The sequence below is a fragment of the Ictidomys tridecemlineatus genome, chromosome 5 (assembly GCF_052094955.1).
Source record: "Ictidomys tridecemlineatus isolate mIctTri1 chromosome 5, mIctTri1.hap1, whole genome shotgun sequence".
Lineage (NCBI taxonomy): Eukaryota > Metazoa > Chordata > Mammalia > Rodentia > Sciuridae > Ictidomys > Ictidomys tridecemlineatus.
The window spans coordinates 45,102,678-45,126,544 of NC_135481.1; the positions used below are offsets into that span (position 1 = coordinate 45,102,678).

Sequence of the window (23,867 nt, forward strand, 5' to 3'; positions counted from 1 at the left end):
AACAGAAGACACAAATGACATTAACCTGATGAGAGATGTTAGCCTTTGGGCCCAAAGATTACAAGTAGCTCGGGGTAAAGGAGAAATTCCTTCCTCTGAAAAACTCTGAATTATTTTTTAAAAGTCCCAAATTAAGCAGATAGGATAGGATTAAAAAGGCAAAAAAAAAAAAAAGCAAGATGAGTGTGTTTCAGATAAAGACCTGGTCAGGTGTTTATCTTGAAGGAGGAGTTGGAAGCTAGGGCCCCACAGAGAACAAACACAGATGTGTTAAGAGCAGGAAATCAAAGAAAACTTTCTATGTGAGATCAGAGAACTCTATTTTTAACTGCTTCCAAAAAAGAAAAATCTCCATTTGAATACAAGGCTAAGTAAGCCCACAAGGGCTGGTTTCAGTCTTCAAATCTCTCAGGAAGACCAGACTATTTGTCATTTGAATGAGAGATTCTAGAGCAAATTGAGGTTGAAAGAAGGACAAAAATAAATTTCTGGTCCAATTTTCATCTGTGTCCAATAATGTTTATTCCAACAATAAGTCCCCTGTGCACATGGGAACTCCAGCCAACCACTAAAACTCTGCTGGCTACAGATGAAGCAGCCAAGGCAACTTATTTCTACTCCTAGGAGAGCAGCTGAGCATGTGGGGTCACAGAACAACACATGCTGCAGAGAACTACAAAGCAAATTGCTATGAGGATATATTTTTGTGGAATAAGCCAGTTCTTTTGCCTTACTTTTTTTTTTAACAAATGTATTCAGGAATTATATGAGTAGGAAAGAAATCCGTCCCTCATTTAAAAATGTGCAGAAGACAGTTTCTCTATGTGGACTTCATAGAGTAGACAAAGCTGAGGTTCCACTTCAAAAGTGGAGGAGGAAAACCTCTGGTACAGCCCCACCGGGCAGGAATGTTGCTGTTGGCAATCATGGCCAGCCACACCGCTGCTCCTATGAGGAAGGGGCTTCCTTCTCAGAGCTGTGAATTGGTTAGCAAGCTCTTGGTTTTACAACTACACCATACCTCAAGTCAAAACACCTGTCAGCTTCCTCCCACAACAACTGCTATAATCCACCCACTACTCCTCCCCAGCCTTCTAGGAGGAAGCCTGCTCTCTCTCTTAAAAACACCATGATTGACTCTCTTCACATCAGCCTGAGTAATCTATTAAAAACACGAACTAGCTCATGTCTCATCCCCAGCTTTCCATTGCAACTGCAATCCAATCAAAGCTCCTTGCATCAGCCCATGAGGCTCTTGGTTCCTGCATACTTCCTCTCCCTGTCCTCTGGTACTCCTGCTCCTCCTTGCATATTACAAAACCCAGACACCAGCTAGTCCTTGAACCTATCAAGTTCTTTTCTACCTCAAAATCTCTGTTAATATTGGAAACCAAAATAATAATGGGCTGTGTACTCCGTAATAAGCATTTTTCTAAGTATGCATAGAGCACTGATTCAGGACCCCTCAAGGATTCCAAAATCTACTGGTGCAAGACCCTTATATAAAATGTCAAAGTAGATGCATATAATCTATGCACATCTTTCCACATAATTTAATTCATCTCTAGATTGTTTATAATACTAATGCAAGGGAAATGGTATGTAAATAGTTATTATACTGCATTAAGGAAAAATGGCAAGAAAAATATTTTCACTATAGACACAATTATTTTTCTTTAAGTATTACTGTGGTAGATTGAATCCACAGATGGGGAACCCAAAAATATGGAGAACTGGCTACTTCATATGTGTTAACATACTCATCCCCATAATAACCTATTAGGTAGGTACCATTATTATCACCACTGTCAACGAAGAAACTGATACACAAGAGGTCAAGTAGTTCATCCAAGAAACTGGAGTAATTTGAAGAGTCAAAAAATAATAACAACAACATAATTAATTTAATGGATGAATAGATAAACTTTGGTATGTCTGTAGAATGGAACACTATTTAGCAATAAAAAGGAATGCATGCATTGACATGGATGAATGTCAAAATCACTGTGTAAAGTAAAAGAAGTTGGTCTCGGAAAGTCGACACTGCCTAACTCCATGTATATGACATCTGGAAAACACAAAGCTAGAGGGAAAAGAACAGATCAGAGCAGCAGTTGCCAGATAATGAAGATGGGAGGGGGTCTGACTATGTAGCCAAAGCACACAAAGGAATTTTAGGGAATGATAAGCCCATTCCCTATCCTGATTATGGCAGCACTTACATACATCCATACATGTGTTAAAATGCAAAGTACTGTACATCAAAATAAAAAATTCTATAGTAAGCTCATTTTTTTAAATTGCACAAATATTATACTTCAAATCTGTGAGTTTTAACAGAGTTAGTACAAATGAACAAAAATATGCAAAACCATCAAACTAGCAATAAATAATTTAAAAATCTAAAAGATAACATTTATAGTATCTCTGAGAATACAAAGTATCTAGGAGAAAAACTTTAAAAAAACCATGTAAAGTCTTCAGATGAGAAAATAACAACATTATTAAATAGTTTACCAAGAAAGGCAGAAAGACAGCCAGTGAGGAAGCTGATCTTCATTTACAGGACTCAGTATTGTCGGGTGCCGGCTTTCCTAAACTGACCTACAGATCTAAAATTTCTTGAGAGCTTTGCTGGGTTTGAACCTAAGGAGCTGACGCTAAAGTATACATGGAAGCATAAATTGCCAATGAAGGCCAAGAAGTTTTGAAAATATAGATTAACACTATATAACTTGTCTAACAAGAATTATTATTAATACAATGTCAGAATTGTGGGACTAACACAGGAATAATGACTAGTTAGAAATATACCACGAATTTATGGTTATTTGTGACAAAACTAGCACTGAAGATCCTTTGCTTACATAAAGAATAGCATTTCAAGAACTAAGGGCTGGGGAAAATGGGTATTCTTAAGGAAAAAAACATGAAATTGGACCCCAACTTTATAATAATCTATTTCAAGTTAATTAAGAGCTAACCTTAGGCTAGGAAAAGGTTCTTTAAGACACAAAAAAGCACTATCTATAGGGCTGGGGATGTGGCTCAAGCGGTAGCGCGCTCGCCTGGCATGAGTGCAGCCCGGGTTCGATCCTCAGCACCACATACCAACAAAGATGTTGTGTCCTCCGAGAACTAAAAATAAATATTAAAGAAAAATTCTCTCTCTCTCTCTCTCTCTCTCTCTTTAAAAAAAAAAAGGCACTATCTATAAAAGGGAGAAAAACCTGGTAGACATATGACTACATTAAAATTTTGAAAATCTTTTTTTCCCCTAAAAATACAACATAACAAAGACAAGCCATGGAGTGGCAGAATCTAATTGAAACACACAGTCAACCAATATCTAGTGCAAATATATAAATAAATTCTACAAGACATGAAGAAAATGGAAAACATGTTTTTAAAACTCCACAGGTACTATTAAAAGATATCCATATAAAATATAAACACACACACACACACACACACACACACACAATGATTCTCAATAGTAACCAGGAATATGGTCATCTCTTGGTATCCACACAGGATTGGTTTTCCAAAATCTGCAGATGCTCAAGTCCCTTATATAAAATGGCATAGTAATTGTATATAATCTACACAATCTTCCCATATACTTTATATCATCCTTTAGTTACTTACAATACCTAATAGAATGTAAAAGCCATGTAAATAGTTGGCATACCATATTGTTTATGGAATAATGAATGACAGGAAAGAATCTGCATATGTTTAGTGCAGGGGCAATTTTTTAAAAATATTTGCAATCCAAGATTGGTAGATCTGCAGATGCAGAATTTCCAGATGTGGAGCGCCAACTATATTTAAAGTCTGAAAAAAATTAGTGTTGGCGAAGAAAAAGAGCACTGAGAACACCATACATTGATAACAGGAGCGCAAACCAGTAGAGTCACTAACAAAATGTTTAACATTTTTTAATAAAGTTAGAGATACTCATAACTACCCACCTCAAAATCCTTTTTTTGCAAGGGGGATGGTTACCAGGGGCTAAACTCAGGGGCACTCAAACACTGAGCCACATCCCCAGTCCAATTTTTGTATTTTATTAGAGACAGAGTCTCACTGAATTACTTAGCGCCTCGCCATTGTTGAGGCTGGCTTTGAACTTGTGATCCTCTGGTCTCAACCTCCCAAGCTGCTGGGATTACAGGCATGTGCCACTGCACCCGGCCACAAAATCCTAACTCTTGTTGTTTAGATCCTAGGTGTCATCCAAAGTCCCATGTGTTAAAGACTTGATTCCCCAGAGTGGTAGCAAGGGGAGGGGGTGGAACGTTTAAAAGATAGGACCTAATGGGAGATCTTAGGTCCAGGGAGCAAGTCCCCAAAAGAGAGGGTGGGAATCCAGTCTCCTTTTCCTTTTTTCATGCCCTGGTCACGAGGTGAATGGGTCTTCTCTGCCATATACCCCCACAGTCCCAGAGCAATGGGACCAATAAGTCTCTAGATTGATGAACTAAAATCTCCTAAACCGTGAGCCAGAATAAACTTTGCCTCTTTTTAGGTTAGTCAACTTAGTTGTTTTGTTACAGTAACAGAAAGTTCACTAACACGCTAATTCTGGGCACTTATAAATGACAAAAAACTATAAAGGAAAGCAAGTAATAATATTAAAAAAAAAGTCTGGAGAAAGATGTCTCTGGGAGAAGAGGAATTGAACTGGGTTGTGCTGGAGCAATATGGTCTTACATGGGTGTTCAAAGAATGATATTTAACCTTATAAGTTTTATACAACTATCTCAATATCTAAAATTAAAACAGGAAAATCTGCTTTTCTTTACAAAGGTACATTAGTTTTCTCATATATCAAATACAGAATATTATATAGGCACAAAAGGATCTCTAGATAGATGGAATAAGAAGCATAGAACAATTTAGAAAGTTTATAAATATTGTATCTTATTTGATAATAAATATCTAAACCCTAATCAATGTCAAGCTTCTACAAAGTAGTCAAAGAAAGCCTAGTTAAAACACACTTCTTACAAAATTGAAGCCCCTTGGGAATAACATCTACCAAATAGAAAATACACAGACTATATTTTGAAATCATTCATTCTATGTAAATTATACATATAAGGGTGTGACAGAGTTATGACTAATTCATTAACACAATGACAAAGGAGATAATTGCAAAGCCAACACCCAGCCAGGCATGCTTCATCTCCTCCTTAAACAAATGTTTTTGCCAACAGTACCATCGTTACAGGTGGCAGGAAAACGCCCTCTCCCAACAAGCACGATAAACAGAATCCCTGGGCGGCATGCAGAAGGAGGTCAATGCCTACACTAGTGGAGAGTTCATTCTGAGGGCTTGCAAGGGAATGGAACAGAAGATAAGGGTTTCAGAATAAGGTCCAGGAGTCAAGGCTAAGCTGGGGTTCCCAAAGGTGTGCTAGGGACAGTCCTCCTCAGTTAAAAGCAAAACTGAGGGGTGAGGATGGTGAGACCGAGATGTGAACTCAAGGCCAAAGATGTTTGTAATTGTTAAAAAGAGAACTTGACTTTGGTATCCAATAGCTCCAGGACTCTATAATCCTGTGAAAAAGAGAAAGAGATTTGGGACCTAAGGGCTTGAAAAGGGCAGGTCCCTTTGAAGTCATCTGGGTCCCAGTGGAAGTTACTGAATGAATTAAAATGATCTAACCCACACACACAAAAAAAGCAGCCTGAGGTACGTCCTTTAATAAAAGACCAAACATAAAATACAAAAGGCTCCTAATGCAGAATTCAACATTTTGGGGGAAAAATAGGAGAGAACTTCCCCCCATAAAAATAAAGTTCTTTCCAGCCAAGTGTTTAATATATTGGTCCCTTCTTTTTGTGGTACACAAACCTTCCTTTGTGATCAGTTCATAATATCAAAACATCCTTTTGGCCAGAGATCTGGTTTGTGTTCTCCAACTTGCCAAAAGCATAATTAAAACTCATCTCATAACATGGAAGGTAGGGATCTGCCATCACTGATCAAATCATTGTATCTCAGTTACATTTGAGCGCAGGTCATATTACTGAGCGCTGTTTCTCAAAAACAGTTCTAAGAACTTCACATACAATAACTCAGGCTATCGTCATTTCAAACTTCCATGACAGGCCTGTCGTGTCAAGGCTCATTTGGTAGATGAGGAAACCTAGGTGCTTGGGTCGAACGACTTTCCCCAAAGCCCAGGTAGTTAAGTGTCAATGATGATATTCACACCAGAAGAACCTGTGCCTTTATCCTGCTGACTTTTTGTTTGTCTGTTTGTTTTTGATTATGTGTTTGTTATTGCTGTTCCTTTGGTTGGGAAACACGAGGTACAAACAGAACGTAAAATCCCTAGAAAGTTAAAAGTTGCTAGCTTTATCCAAATATGAGAATCAAACATAGACTTGGGAAGACTTTTCCATAACATACACACATTTATTCATATACTTATAATGGAGATTGAACCCAGGGGCACTTTACCACTGAGTCACATCCTCAGCCCTTTTTATTTTTTATTTTGAGACAGGGTCTCACAAAGGGGCTGAGGCTGGCCTTGGATTTGCAATCCTCCTACATCAGCTACCAAAGTCACTGGGACTATGAGCATGCACAAAGTGACAAGTTCCATAAATTTTTAAAAAGAGTATTGTGTATTTGTGATCCCATGGACATTTAAGTCACCTGGGGTCAATGTGACAGTTATGTCTAGTGCCATCAAACTATGAGGTTAGAGACTGGGGATGTGGCTCAAGCGGTAGTGCGCTCGCCTGGCATGCACAGGGTGCTGGGTTTGATCCTCAGCACCACATAAAAATAAAATAAAGATGTTGTGTCCACCGAAAACTGAAAAACTAATATTAAAAAAAATCATTCTCATTCTCTCTCTCTCTCTCTCTCTCTCTCTCTCTCAAAAAACAAACAAACAAACAAACAAACAAAAAAACTATGAGGTTAAAATTTGTTCATGTTCTCAAAGAGACTCCCAGGCCTATACTCACAGTGATTAATTTTGATTTTATTTATATACGCTTTCTCCTACTTATATGTGCTAGACTTTCCCCATCACACACTCATCACACTCATATAACACTGGCAAACCCGGATCATGCACACTGTCGGGGAATTAGAACCACAGCACTATTCCTGCCCATGGATTCTGATTTGTGCCACTTCTTCTCTCAATAGTCTGACCCCTGCCCCACATTTTTAATATTTTCAAGTTGTTCAAACTTCAATCTTAAAAGGAAGGGATTCTTCCTCAGAATTATAATAAAAGAATATTCTGTGCTTCCAGAGTTATAAATCCATGTCAGAAAGTTTTTTTGTTTTTGTTTTTGTTTTTGTTTTGGCTGGGGGAGTAATAGATATCTGGACTTTGACCACTGAATAGTTGAATATTTGTATTAATGTTCACTAAAAAAAAAAAAAAAAAAAAGCACAGAAAACACATGACTGCGTGAATATGACTACTTTAAGACGATGAAGATCAGAGTTTGGTCCCTGGACTAGAAACATCAGCATCACCTGCAATTAATTAGAAATGCAAATCCTCATTCCTGTCCTAGACCTGTTGACTCAGAAACTCCAGGTGTTATAACAAGCCCCCAAGTGGCTATATTACAACACAGTTTGAGAACAATCCCTTTAAAATAACTTTCATTTTATTTAAGAAAAAAATTTATTAAAAGAACAAATAAATGAGAGTAAAGGGATCACAAATACATTCCAAAAATAAAGAAGCTGGCACTTGAAGGATGACATTTGGGGAAATGTGCTAATTATTAACGGATGCATACAAGTTAAACAAATTCATCCATGAGTGAATAGAGATACTTTCTCTAATCATAACACTGATGAATGGACACAGCCATGAAAGGCAAACTCACAAACCATTTGCTCCAAAATCTATGAGTGAAATACAATTTGAGCTCCTATATTTAATGAGATTAGGAAGACAAATTGTGAAGCCTGATCTTGGTACACCATATATCCATCCACAATGAAGTCCACAGTAACTCTAATTGGAAAGAACATGACTTTATGTCTGTCATAAATGCTGGAGGATTCAAAGTCAGTGACACCAAAAGCAGAAAATCTAGTGTGAATGCAACATCTTTTATTTGTAGTACTTCAAGAATCTGAGGTATGGTATACTAAATATGGTGCAGAATTTAACTCCATTTTTTGATGTTTGGCTGCTGAGAGCTTTTAACTTCTCTCTTCCCCTGGGCCACACTTCTGGGCAACATGATAAGCAAGCACTGGCAGGGTCAAGTCATGCAAGCTGCCGCCTGTAAGTGTGGACCTCAGCCAGGCATAATCTCTGCACACCGTGGAAACCCTAAATCAGTCTTGTGCTCTTACTCTCCCTCAAGTCACTTCAGGGCCAGCTTGAGGGAACCTGCCCTTCTCTCCCTAGAAGTCTCATTATATGAATAATAAACCTTTGCATGTCCGTGTGTGTGTGTGTGTGTGTGCACGTTCAGTTCAGTTAAGAGTCCATCTTGCCTCTTCAAAAATGAAGAGACCATGTAGAGGCTAAATGAATAATTCATGAGTGAACCTCTTACATTGTTTTATATGGGTACAGAAAAGGGGACAGGTTTTTCATGTTTGAAAAATACAAGATTGGTTAATAGCTGAAAAAAATAGTATGAATTTAGGAATTATAACTCTCAACATCACTCCTTGTTCAAGAACATTTAGGATTTTCTTGACAGAAATATAAAAATTTCAATATTAACGCCCCCATCCCTGCAACCCAATCCCAAGTCTCCAAGTCCACTAGCTCCTTATTGTTATGGTCTGAATGCTTATGCCTCCCCAATTCTTATGTCAAAATCCTAACCCCAAGGTGGTGGAATTAGGAGATGGCGGGGGGGGGGGGGGGGTCTTTGAGAAGTGATTAGGTCACTAAAGCAAAGCTATCATGAATGAAATTAGTATCTTTACCGGAGATTTCAAAGAGCTAGCTTATTCCCTCCATCATGTGAGGACACAACAGAGATCATCCACCCACTAGGAACACACCATTGATGAACAAGGAAATGGGCCCAAACCAGACACTGAATCTGTTTACCTCTTGATCTTGGATTTCCCAGCCTATAGAACTACAAGAACCAAATTTCTGTTGTTTAAAAACACCCCAGTTTGTGACATTTTGTTATAACAGCATGAAGACACTAAGACACTCTCCATAATTGGTAGTCTCTTTCATTTTGCCAGGTATTGTACGAAGTATTCAGTGCATAAAAATGAACAGCACCCATGTCTAACTCAAAAGCCTTCTCAGGGTATACATCTTTGAAATGTCTAAGAAGCTTTCAGCATTTATACTCCAATGTTAACTCATGAAGTTTGTTTTCTTAAAAAGACTTTTATTTCATCTAATTATTTTATATAAGGTGTGAAAAAGCTGGAGCATTGTTAAGCAAATATTCATCCACTTCCACCTCCCCTTTCCACTGGGAGGTAGAATACTTCCCATGGCTTTTGGCTTGGCCATGGGACTTGCTTTGACTATGAGCTAAAATGGTGTAAGAGGAGATTTAAATTTGACTGCAGAGTTTGGCTTGCCTCCTCTACTCCTGGTATTTCATATAAGAACACGTCCTATGTAGCTACTTACTACACACTCAGCCTGGGTCCCAGAGAGAAAGATGTATCAACCACCACCCTACCCAGAATGAACAGTCAAGCCTAGCCTGGAAGAGCCCAAACTCAGCTGAAGCACTATTGATCCTTAATACTCATACAAAGAATCTTTCTTACTGGAAGCTATTAAATTTTAGCATGGGTTGTTACACAGCAACATTGTGGCAATGGCCAATGAATACATATAGTAAGTTTCTTGCCAAATGTACAACTTAGAGGCACATATCACTTTGGAGACTTGAGATAAATGGGATGACATCTAACCAAATAAAACAGAGAAAAATGGGTTAAAGAGAAGAAAATAAAGGGTGAAAATTAACATATTTGCATTGTTTAATATTTTGAAAAATGAATTCAAAATAGCAATTGGGCCTTTATGTTCTAGAATGGTGATATAAAATAGATACAAAGGTAAATGAACTCATGGCTATGTCCCATGGATTTTTACTTGTGTTCCAAAAGTAAGAATTTGGGGCCATTTATGGACATAATACCATGGAGAAAACAGTCATTAAGTCAAATTCTATCTGCCAATCCTTGGCTACTTTGCCTTTTCATTTTGTCCTCTTGCTCTTATTTTCTGTAGCTTTAAAAATCATAGTCAACCATTAATGACTAAGAAACAGCTTCTAGAAAGTCACACATTTACATTAGAATAGAATGTAGGAAACAACTGAAAGTACCTGATTCCTGCCACTAGGTGGCAGTCACAATACTCCATTTTTAAAGGAAACCTGCTACCAAGTGCCACAGCAACCCCTGAAAGATTTGATCCAGGTGGAAGGGTATAGTAGGGGAGAGATGAGGTGAGCCAAAGTTGTGAGACCACCACTTTTCTTTTATTTGAAGGGTGGATTAGTGTGGATATGGTAACTATCTGAGAAAGATTAGAAGAGTACATATTTATTTTCAATAAAGTGACCCAAAAGATTTCCAGTGTTAGAGGTTCATATTTGTTAGCACACTTCCAAGCCTACATAGCAATGAAGTCTAAAATATAAAGCAAGAAAGTTAAAAGTCAAAATTGGGTAGCAAAACAATATGTAATATGGTGGAGAAACAGAAACGGGACAACAAAGAAAAGAGTGCTCAGGGCCTGGAGCTCTGGGCCTGCTGTGCCCCAATTCCAGAAGCAGACAGGCAGGATGGCCCGGAGTTAAGTTACTACAGAGTGACAGGGACCCAAAGTACCCTGTAGAGCAGGAAATCAGGGCCATGCTTGCTGCTTAGAAAAGGGGTGAGCAGCCATAAAGAAGAATGAAATCATGGCTGGTAAATGGAGGTAACTGGAGGCTACCATGCTAAGTGAAATAAGCCAGTCCCCCAAAACCAAAGGCCTAGTGTTCTCTCTGATATGCAGATGCCGACTCACAATAGGTGGGGGAAGAGAGGGAAGATGGGAAAGGAAAGATAGCAGAATAAACTGGACATAACTTCCCTATGTTCAAATCTCTACATCCCTGAGGGTGTAGACAACAACCACTCCATTAACTCAAGTGAAGAGCCCTGAAACACTATTATAAGACTAATTTCTGGCCTGGATGGCTTACAAGGTCAGGTAGAAAAATTGCAAACATAAATCATCCTATAGATCGTGAGCCTTCAGCCCAAACTTCTAAAACATGGAAGAAATCTGTCAAGACAGGCAACAAAGTCAACTGAAACACAAAAACCACTGAATAAAAAAAAATTTTTTTTTTTGGTACCAGGGATTGAACTCAGGGGCACCCGACCACTTAGCCACATCCCCAGACCTATTTTGTATTTTATTTAGAGACAGGGACTCACTGAGTTGCTTAACACCTCACTTTTGCTGAGGCTGGCTTTAAACTTGAAATTCTCCTGCCTCAGCCTCCCAAGCCGCTGGAATTACAGGCATGCACCACCACACCAAGCCTGAATACAAATTTTAAATATTGGAAATATTTATGTTCAGAATCCTTATCAAGGTAAATGAAAAATAATAATTATTATAAGGAATAATAACAAATCACACAAAAAGGAACAAAAAGAATAGGAGGGGATTATAAATGTTTGAAATATTTGAAACACAGTCATTGAAATGTAAAGCTGAAAAGCTGGATAAACTCTGACACAAATACTTTTTTAGTAAAAGCTACTGAATAATTAACTAAAAACACAGCATGGGACAAGGAAAGGTCGCATTAATACGGGGATATCAAAATAGATCATATACTACGAACAGAAAAGCAAGGATGGAAATAGAATAAGCATAGCAAACTTGACATATGATCTGAGGCTACACTGAAATTTGTAGGGAGAGGATAGACTATTCTTAAAAATCCAACTTCAAGAAAAATATTCATACTTCAAACCATACACAGGAACATTTCCAGGAGATTAAAAACCTAAACGTGATTGGGCTAGGGTTGTGGCTCAGCGGTAGAGCGCTCGCCTAGCACGTGTGAGGCCCTGGGTTCAATCCTCAGCACCACATAAAAACAAACAAACAAAATAAAGGTATTGTGTACAACTAAAAAGTAAATATTAAAAAAAACCTAAATGTGAATACAACAGAAAAAGCCTGGATGAAAAGACAACAATAAATTCATGGAAAAAGAACTCCAAATGATTAATAAACATATAAAAAACAATTTTTACTTGTCATTAAGACAATGTGAATTTCGAAGACAGATTTTTATAACTCATGGAGACCATGAGGGGGATTTTATATGTGCATGAGATTAATAACAGTTTCATGTAAAGGGAAGGTGGAAGTCACATAGAAAGCTTCAAATGTATTTATAATGTTTTATTTCTTAAATTAGGTAGTGGTTGAAATCATGAAGCTGAATGTGGCTAACATCATGGTCTTAAAATAAAAGCTAGCCAAAATATAAAAAATTAATAATTGAAACGCTCAGAGATAAATAATACACATCTATCAGAAATAATAAATCAAACAAATAAAACCATAGCATCTGACAATAATTATAATTTTATATATATATATATATATATATATATGTATCTCATATATATAAAAATCTCCTAGAACTTAGCAAATCAATAAGATGCATCTTTTACAGGTACCAGAAATATATTTGCAAAACATTGTGATTCATAAAAGAAAACCTCTCAAAATATTTTCAAAGAACTATAGCCATGTGAACTACGATCTCTTTCTAGAATGTAAATAAATTAAAATCAACAATAAAAGAAAAGGAAAATACCTAAAATCAGCAAATCAAATTCAGCAGTTCATGAAAACAAACCAACCATGTAACTATGCAGGGCTATTTTAAAGAACACAATAAGTACAAATTTATCAATGATATCTACCATATTAATATACTAACAAAAACCCTTTATCTGAAAGTGATACAGAATAATATAAAATATCTTGATAAAGCTTAACCATATTCTTGATTTTAAAAAAGAAAAAGAAAAAAGAAAGAAAGAAAGAAAGAAACTCTCCTAGCTCATTTAGAAGAGAAAGAAATCAGTCAGATTCAGGATATTTATCTAGAATTTTGAGCAAACTTCAAATGTAATGGTGAAATTTAAGATTAAGAATGCCCATCATCACCCATGTTTTCCTACCTTATACTCGAGTTCTGAGATAATGAGGTAAGTAAAGAAGGACCAGAGAGAAAGAGACAGAACTAGTATTTTTTTTTTTTTACAGCTGTAAAAACATACACAGTTGTAGCACCTGTACAGGTCTAGCAGATCCACACTCTCCATCTTCAGAAACACTTTTGCAGGTAGGCTGTGAATGACCCCATGCAGTTCTGCAAGACCCTAGTTGCACACAAATGCTGGAGGAGTTAGCCAGCTCTGGGGAAAGCGGCAAAGGAAGTGGGCAAAGGAGGAGAACAAAAGGGGCTTCGACCCTGCTTTATAAATTTAAAGATAATATGATGAAATGTTTCCATATAGATGGTTAATATACATAGTGCTAGCCTCTTCCATAAGTAATAAGAGCTGTGCCCCAAATTTTATTTATATGTTCTACTTAAGACTAGGTTTAGCCTTATAGTGAGAAAAAAAAAAATCACCTGCCTCAAACACAGTGAATATACAAAGCACTAGAAGAAAAACTACATTTTTCATGTGGCATATTTAAGTATTAATTGATTTGACTGAAAACTTTAGAAGCTCTCTGCTCTTTCACTTGTGCCTTGACTGAATCTCTAACAAAGCCCTTTATTTAAGCCTGACAAAATGAACCTCAGGAGAGAGATTTGAAGGTCAGTCTCTGGAGAGGCAGGTGAAAGTCAGCCAGATTTAACTGGAATGAGAGTGGAATTTTCTCGTAAACCAGGCCAGACAAGTGCCCAGGAGTTCAGGCCACCTGCCCAGGTTTCTAAGGGAGACAAGCCCTGTGTCTCCCACATGGTGGAAAAGTACTCCAAAATATAACATATTGCACCTGCCACTGGGCTTACTGCCTGGAAGGATAAGAGCTTAACTGGTATCACTTCTTCCATTCAGTATTTAAGAACTGAAGTGTGTATGTGCATGAGCACATATGTATGCTATTTTAAAGCCTGTCCCTCTCATTCCTAACACCAAACACAAGAAATCCTAAACACATACAGGCAAAAATAGCAAAAGTTAGAGTTCAGAGTAGAAATTCAAGTGGCAGCTTATCTGCAGAAAAGTAGGGTGAGTTGGGATCTCATCATGGACACTGAGCCCACAAACAATGGCCAGGGGTCCAGTCCTCTAGTCTAGCCTGCATCCACAGGGTTGCCAGATTTACAAAGTAAAAATATAAAATGCTCAGTCTTGTGCAGAATGTGAACTTGCAGATAAGTGATATAATATTTAGTATAAATATGTCCCATGCAATATTTAAAACATACTAAATATTATTTGGGGTTATCTATAAACTTCAAATCATGGATTTTATCTGGTAACTCTAGGATCTCTAAGGATACTTAGTAAAAATTATATACAACAGGTTAAAAAAATTACAGGAAGGGAGGACTGCACATGCACATGGGTAAAAACAGAGGCAACTAGAATCTTTGCATTCAAATTCTGGTTCTAAACATTTCAGCTTCACTTGTCTTGTTTTAAAAAAGTAATAAATCTGGTTTGTTGTTGCTTATAGTAGTTGTTTTAATTCTTTTCTTTCCTAACTTATCTTTCCAGATAAATGACTTTGTTGTAGGTGATTCAATGAGAAATTTTCAATTTTCCAAGTGAACAGGATGAACATTACGACACTAAATGGAGACAAAACACACACACACACACACACACACACACACACACACACACACAAATATACACAGCACCCCTTTGCCTCCTTGTCTGGGGTTAGGAATACCATGGACAAGAGCATATGAAGAGAAAAGCTGTCACTGATTCTGATGGAAATACAGTGGAAAATCAAGTTGCCTCCAGGGCTGTAATAACACACTTTTGAAGATCAGTCATGCACAGCTGTCACTGCGACCTTGCTCCAGAGTCAGTAACCAGGGACTCAGGAATCTAAAATGGAGATTCAATCAGCTCTCTTGTGCAAACCTGAGTTTTCCTTCAGTCAGACCGATTCCTCATAAAGCCTTTATTCCAGCACATTCAGCATCAGCTACATATTAGAATGACCTAAGGAGGTTTAAAAAACACTCAAGCTTCATCCCAGCCACAGAGATAGACCCAACTGGTTTGAGATGCATGTTAGGCACCAGGATTTTTTTAAAGTTCTCCAGGTGATTCTGATATGCAGCAGAAGTGGGCATTTGTTAGTTACCCCCAAACAATGACTTCTGGGGATAACTCAGACAACTCAATCTAAATTGTAAAAGGCATGTCCCTTGATTTGCTGCCAACCCCAAGCTCTCTTGCCTTCCAACTTGATGAAGCCCTAAAGTGAATTTTGCACTGAGCCTTGAGCTAAGATAAAGAAAAAAATTGGGTTCTTCCTTGCCCTACTGCAGTTCCCCTGAAACTCTAGCATCTACAAATAATGCTTGAATGTTAGAAAAGCATAGAAAGGACCACGAATGGGAAAAATAAAATAAAATAAAAAAGGCAACTCCATCCATTTACCTGCAAATGCCATAATTTTATTCTCTCTTAATGCTGAGTATTATTCCATTGTGTATATATATATATATCATGGTTTCTTTATCCATTCATCTACTGAAGGGCATCTAAGTTGCTTCCACAGTTCAGCTACTGTGAATTCAGCTTCTAGGCACACCCACTTTATTGGCAAATCCCAAATTAATCTGTCAAATTATCATTTTTTAAACAAACCAAGTGGAAAGCATGCAAAGGACATCAGTTCATCTCACAGAAATGTTCAGTTTGGTCTGGTAACAAAGCACAAGTTGCTATTGATGGACTGGCCCCTCCCAATCTTCAGTGTAGAACCAGCTCAGGAAACACCCTATACAGGAGAAACGCCGGTTAGAGGTTCAAGACAAAGTCTAGATTAACTCTATTATAGAAACAAGCACTTCTTAAATTTCTTCAAATGTTTCCTTCTTCATATTGATATAATGATAGGCCAAACCATAAAGTTAATTTCACTAGTTTTTAATAATTTCATATTAAAAGTAATATGATAGAAATAAAGAAAATGTGACTTCCTGATTTCTGTGGCACATAAGAATTTTCCTGTCTTATCTAGGAAATGGCATTGCCAAAAGTAATCTCCATCTGTAAATTAGTTTGAAGAAACATATAAAACTTAAATGAAACCTTAAAAATGATACAATCTTAAGAGAGTGGATCTCAGAGGCCACTTATGCCAGCCCTCCTCCCTCAAAATACATAGGAAGAAACTAATTCCCAAACAAACTGACTCATTTGATTTACAGGAAAGAGAATCTCAGATCCTTATGCAGATGGAATCACATTTTATGGCCACACAGAGGAAAAAAAAAAATCACAGGGCTCTTCAACAGAGGCAGGTTTCCCGAACCTCCAGTTTAATATATCTCTACCATACTTTGAAGCCTTTCGTGGCTTTTAAATGAGATCAGATGTTCAGAGTATGAGAGAAGGAGAGAACGAGGTATTCTGAGGAGAGTGGAAAACATCTGACATGGTAGCTGCTGGGGACAGAGTACTGACTGGGAAAACACGTGAGAGCAGGTGGGCAGCATGCACGGCCCACTTGTAACTGGAGACCTTGTACCCATAGTGGCACAACCTTGGCAGTGTATGCTTTTTTTCTAGCAGTTTTTGTAGTCCAGATGAAGGTAGGAAGAGATACACACTTGGATCTCTCCAGGGCTGTGGCTGGGGCAGCTGCCTGCTGCGAAGGCAATGGGTTAGGCAATCAAGGACAACACTGAGAATGTGACATCACAGGAAGGGCTGCCAGACATAGGGGAAGAGGTACAGAGTTGGGTTCCTAAAGAGGAGCAAGGGTCTATGTTTTGGGAGAACTAGGGTGGGGGAGCTGGAATGACAGAAGGTGGTTGACAGAAACTGAAATGTTATAGTTTATCATTTCAAAAATAAAGACCTCTTAAGTAAACATAAGGTCCAGGATATAGACAGATAGTATTAGCTGACTGAAGCAGAAAATACCACCAATGGAAGTGAGGAGAAGCCAAGATGTGAAATGGGTTGTCCACATAACCCATTGTGAATGTGGTCAGCACAGGAAAGTAGAGATGCCAGAGACCTGGGAGGTCCAGAGAAGAGTATAATAAGAAGGGTTGCCTTCAAAGTCACATACTACATCCCCAAGGCCCCTAGGATGCAAAAAGATCACATGACTCTCCAAAGGCTCCATGTTCTGATTCCTTATTGGATTTTTATTTTGCTTTTAAGAGTTCTCACAGTACAATGACAGGAGCTTTTGAAAAATACATCCCTCAAAGTTAGTGAGGACATCAGGATCTAATAATGCTTATAAAACCAAGTGATAACTGTCACTTCCATAGCATTTTACTTTACCAACCCAAGTTGTGATGCTTTATAAATGCGATTATTTCCTCAAATACAAAATGCCTCTGATGCTAAAAATGCCTCAGCATTTACGTGGCACAAAGAAGTAGTGCTGCTATTTATAATTGTAAAATATTCTAATTTCAGATGTGGAAAATGTGCAGCATTCATTCAATAAATCATTTGCTCATTTAATCATCATAACAACTTTACGTAGGAGATATGATTATTGCCTCCATAGGGAAATCAAGACACAGAGAGATTAAATAGCTGGCCAAGCTCACCACAGGTCACATGCAGCACAGCCTGTATTTGAAACCAGAAAGCCTAGCTCCAAAAGCTATATTTGCTGAGGAGGAGAAAAGAATTGTGTATTACAATACACACACCTAAACACAGGTATCAGCAGAAGAAGCCAGAGTCATAGAGTCTGCTGCTGATGCAGGGTGTGGACAATATCCAAGACTCCTTGCATTCCACGGGACAGATTCAACTCAGGCCTAGTACTCTCCAGAGGACCAATTAGCAATTTCCTGAAGTAGCCCTCATGGCAGCATGAGTCAGTGCCAACTCACCTCCCCCCACCCATCCACAGGGTTGTTTTTTTCTTTTTTTTTTCCATTTGGCCATTACACCTTTAGCGATATGTACTCTTCCCCTTCTTCCAGTTATCATGTTTTATTTCAGGATGGTAAATCCTATAGCACCATTTACAACTGCCCCCAACAGAGAAGCCACAGCTGAATATGCACCAGATGTATTCAGCATCTGATTGCACAGCCTCAGGCTGCTCCATCCTCTCTGGCATTCCTAACTAGTAAGCTGGAGGCCAGGCTCATGAAATTTATGCACTTCCTTTACAGCTTACCACCTTGGTTACTATGGCAACAGTGTCATAAAAATAGAAAGTCACAGTCATCATTTATATATTAGTTCCTATGTTAATTATTAACATAGGAACTAATATTCAAACATATTGGTAATCAAAAAATAATAGTAAAGCAATAAGACATTGTTATTGTCTCTCTCTTTAGAAAACATAAATCATACAACTCCATGTCTAAATATCAATAAATATGATCGTTAAGAGTTACCAACAGGGCTGGGGTTGTGGCTCAGTGATAGAGCACTCGCCTAGCATGTGTGAGGCCCTGGGTTCGATCCTCAGCACCACAAACAAATAAATAAAATAAATATATTGTGTCCAACTACAACTAAAAAATAAATATTAAAAAGAAGTTATCATCATTATCGACAACAACAAAATTAATACTCAGTGATACTAGAATTACTGCTACTATTAACACTGGTTGATTGTGCTTTAGGAACCAGGCATTATGCTGAGCATTTTATATGACTTGCTTTCTTTAATCTATAGAAGAAGGCTCCAAAGTAGTCCACTCAGGAGGACACTCAGTCACTGGCTTAAAAAGAGAAGTAGGTGCTACTTTTTGAGAAGCTAATTTGGCAACTGGTATCAAAGATAGAACAGGTGCATGATGGTGGTAATGATGTTTCATTGATTCGCCCCTCACAGAAAATATAGAATATATTCTGAGATTTAACTAAGAATTCATTACAATGTTATAATGTCAAAAATAAATATTAATTTATTATGTTTAATAAATTCAACTGAGGAGGGGAAAAGAATTGTGCATTACAATACACATATCTAAATATAGTATCAGCAGAAGAAGCCAGAGTCATAGAGTCTTATGACTTTTTAATTTATCTACCCACACTATAATACTCCATAACTATTAGAAGAGTTTATTAAGGATTTTTGTTTTGTTTGTGTATATATTTTCTAATTTGTCTACAATAAGTTTATATTATTCATCTAATTAAAGTATTTTATATGAAGTGTTCCTTCTGGGTTTACAAGTGCAGCTCTGGTTCCAGTCAAGCATTGAAGAGTTGCTGTCAATCAATGGCTGGATCATACTACTCCAGATTCACAGATGTGAGGCAGGATGGCATCAGGATTGAGAGAGCAGACTTTGTACTGAGAAGCCCTGGTTAACATTAGAGCTCTGCCATCTACAAGCAGTGGGACCTGGGAGTTATTTTACCCCTGTGTCTCAGGTTGCCTCATTGGTGAATGGCAATAATGATGACTCCCATCTCACAAGGTCTTTGTAAAGCTTACAGATAATATCTATATAAAGCTCACTGCAGTGCCTGGCACCTATATACATATTACTAACTGTTATTATTACTATTATTGTTCTGTATTCACTCTAAACTGAAAGCTTTGCTTCCTATTGCATTGACAAAACTGAAGCAGCCCACAGAATTTCCACATCCTCCCACCTACCAACTTCCCTGGGACCTATTACTAGAGATGGTTTTTCTTGTTCCTACCAAAGCCAATCCCCTTCCTACATAACAGCATACTTCTTCTCTCCATCTTAAGGGCATTACCATCTTAAGGCATTACATGTCTTCCATCTTCCTCCCTCAAATTCTTTATATCTACTAGAACCTTCTCTCTGGCACACAAAAATACACTATTTTATTTATTAGTAAAAAAATGAAATATTTTTTTTGCTCCCACTTGTCCCACCAGCTACCACCTTATCTGTTGTTGTTTGTGTCCCTTTGGCAGCCAAACCCTTAAAAATTTACCTACATACTAGTTCTAACTGTCATTCTCTTAAGCCACTCCAAATGAGACCTTTATCCTGACACCTCCACAACATCCTGCAGTGTGAAAATCACCAGTGTCCATCAGGCTTCTCAATGCAGTGGTTAATTCTGTCCTGACTTCACTTGCTCTACCAAGCAGCACTCTCTCTTCCTTAAGACACTTTCTTCACTTAGCACTCGGGACTCCACACACTCTTGGTTTTCCTCCTGACTCACTTTAGACTCTTTCTCATCTTCATCTCTTCCTGTTGGAGTCCTCGTGTCAGGCCTGCTTCCCCTTCTCTATCTACATCCACCATTGTACCCAGACTCCAAGTTTTAAACACCAACTTTCATATGTGTAAATGACCCCCCAATACACATCTACAGCTTAAGAGCCTGCTTCTCCAACTCCATACTCACATAACTGAGTGCTTGCTCAATGCTCTCTCACATCTGTCAAACCAGCATCTCAGCATTCAATCTTCCCCCTTCACATTGCCTACCTGGTCTTTTCCTTCCCCAATTCATGGCAATTCCACACTACCATTGCTTGGGTCAAAATCCTGACACTGTCTCTGATTCTTCTCCCTCACATTCAGTCTTTCAGAAAATCCTGATGTCTCTATCTTCCCAATAAATTCTGAATCCAATGACTCCTTACTCACTCCTTTACTACAACACAATTTACAACACCACCATCTCCTGGGAAAATACAACCTCTTACCTGGATTACCACAAATACTCTCTGAATAACTGGTTTCCCTATGACCCTGGACCCACTTATCTCCACTACCTGCTGCCCCTAATCTCCAGTTCAACACAGAAATAGGGAGCCTTTCCAAGCACAAGGAAGATCACGTCACACCTCTGCTCAAGGATCTCTGTATGTCTCTATTAGGGATTCACATCTGATTTTTAAAATGACCTTAAATTCTTCAGTCATTGATTTCTTTCATTTCTGATTCTTATTAAAATTGATAAGAAAAATAAGACAGAAAACACATTCCTATCTGGCTGACCTCCCAGAGGCCAGTCGAAGTTCTGAAAGATGGGCTCACCTAAGAAACAGACTGGGTGATTCTTGAGTACACTACTATGGAACAGATCCTCTTGTTCCTTGGCAGAGAGACCTGCATTCCTACTCTCCTGCACAGCTTCAGCCCTTCAAGCACTCCTTAGCTGATCTGAATTTGGGTCAGGATTGAGGAAGGAGTGTTGGTTAGAGGGCAGATTATGGAATCTTGTCTAAGACAGCTGCTGCATAGGCTGGGCTGACTCCAAGGGTATCCAGTGGAGTGGGTGGGGGAGTCTCTGAGCAGGTTCATACCTGAGGGAATTGGCTGTGTCCTTTATAACCTTAGACTGCAGTTATAACCACTGAAAAACCAGTAAAGTCACGTTGAAAGGAACTTTGCCATGCCCTTGGGAAAGATCAACAGTATTGACATTTTTGTAGAAAGAAATCTGCCACTTTCATTTGCTTTGACTCACAGAACTGACTCAATAAATGTCTTCCATCGCTGTGCATATTCTCACTCCTGGAAAGTATCTGCATTTTTAACATTGTGGCAGGTGATTTCAGTATAGTGCTTTTCAACATGTAATCCAGAACAGTGCTTTTCAAACTCTTTTCTTCATGCCACCACTAAAATATTTCTAAAAAATAATATTGCTTACACATAAGGAAACTGACTCCTAAAACTTTTTAAGTTTAAATGTTTGTAAAAAACAAATTTTGAGAAATTTATGAATGGTGCTCTTTTTTTTTTCAATATTTATTTTTTAGTAGTAATTGGACACAATACCTTTATTTATTTATTTTTATGTGGTGCTGAGGATCGAACCCAGGGCCTTGTGTGTGCTAGGTGAGTGCCCTACTGCTGAGTCACAACCTCATCCCTGAATGTTGCTATCTTAAAACGACTATATCACTCTTTCAAATGTAGCTAATGGAATCTAACAATGCTGCAACTTGCCACCCAGCATCACCCAATTAAAAAGGGTGTGGACAAATTCCACTTTAACATTCAAAACTGTTAAATGTTTCTTTTCTTAATCCCTTAAAACATTTCAAAATTTTCACAGAATTTATCAAAAATAATACAATTTTGTGCTTGAATGTTTTTATTAATAATTTCCATGAGGATACAAACAAAAATAACTTGATTTTTTGACATTCCTGCTATCACAAGAATTTTAGTTTTAGGTTTACTTCTATGATATCATATTTTTATGAGCACCTTCTATAAAAATAATTTCTATTAAAATTGGAAAATTATTAAACATAAAAATTAAAATTTTATTGAAAATATACATGTATTGGAATGGGTAGGACAGGCTTTTAGGTAGACTGTTTAATACAGAAAGTCTTTCAGATGTCATTATTTGGAATTGTTCTTACTTCAACAACCTGGGGGTTTTTAAATTTGAGCAAGGTATCCCAGAAAGATTTGGAATGGCTGAGACTTGGGTCTTTCCTTGGAAAATGGGATAAATAATCCATTTAAATTAAAAATACTAATGGAAGTTGAAATTCTGGGAAGTAAATTATTCAAAATTATCCATACCTCTACTCTACCCCTTATAAGGTCCTCCTGCGCTCCTGTTTCAGGATTGGTCTTCATATCAACAGTGCCCAGACTTCTTGTTAAAAAGTCAGATTCAGGGACCCCATTCCAAATATCTAAATTATAATAGCTCCCCAGAGCAATTTTTCCCACTGAAAACTGAGAAAGACTGAATTGGAAGATAAAACAAACACATAAAATGTTAAACAGTATAAAATTTAAATAAAAATTCAACAATAAAGGAGCTATCCTAGACAGTATCTTCTACCCTAGGGCTTTAGAAAAAGTCACGGGAGGGTGGTTATTAAAAGGCTTTATAGAGGAAGCAAAACTAGAACTGAGAGATGGGTAGAATTTGAAAGATAAAGTAGCAGAGATAAATAATTTACCAAAGTCTGAAAAGTATTAGACAGTGATGTTGTTGGCTAAGATGGAAGAAACAGTTTTGCCTTCAGAAAGTGTGTGGCTTATCATAGAGACCCTGGTGGGATGGCAGAGGGTTATTTTGTCTGAGTGTTACAAATAATTTGCTGTTAAAAATAATATAAGTTATTAATAAAATTAGTTTTCAGACAAACTGGTTTTGAACAACTTCTTTATGAGTTCCTTTCAAGAAAATCAACCTAGAGCTGAATGTATATTTTATCCAAGAACTGAGTAACCTATAAATGTAATAAAGACTAATATGTATTACTATTAAGTCTCACATTCATCCCAAGTTAAGATCTACTAATTTTCATTATCTCTGATCACATTAACACTACAAGTCATGAGCAATGAAGGTTTTTAGCATAACTGTTCATAATCCTTGATGGTCTCTATCCTTAATCACCTAGGCTACTACAAAGAACTCCAAACTGGTCTTCTCCCCCTCAACCCCCACCCCACCTCTCTCCCAGACTCATATTCATCCTTAATACTCCCAAAGGATCTTACAAACCCATATTGGGTTCTGTTATTCTCCTTCCCCACTGTCTACAGCCCAAGGTCCCCAGTATGTTATGCCACACTATTCTCTCCCCAACAAGACCTGGTCTCCTCCAGGTCTACAGGGTTAAAACTCTCACTTACCATTCCCTTTGTCCCTTATGTATCAATCCTGGAAAACCCAAGCAAGTGCTGCTGCTTTCTCTACG

The 23,867-nt window shown here is 37.8% G+C and overlaps 1 protein-coding gene across 19 annotated transcripts in view; it reads right to left on the reverse strand.

The window, feature by feature from the left end:
* Positions 1–23,867, reverse strand: part of Fmn1 (formin 1) — a 395,944-nt gene that overhangs the window by 234,499 nt on the left and 137,578 nt on the right. Inside the window, exon 7 of one of the 19 annotated variants that reach the window (XM_078049885.1) lies at positions 15,700–16,019. The exons of the other annotated variants lie outside the window; for them this stretch is intronic. Coding sequence (XP_077906011.1) covers positions 15,964–16,019 — 56 coding nt within the window. The 3' untranslated portion in view covers positions 15,700–15,963. Of the gene's footprint in view, positions 1–15,699; positions 16,020–23,867 lie in introns of those variants that run through there. 19 annotated transcript variants of the gene reach the window in all.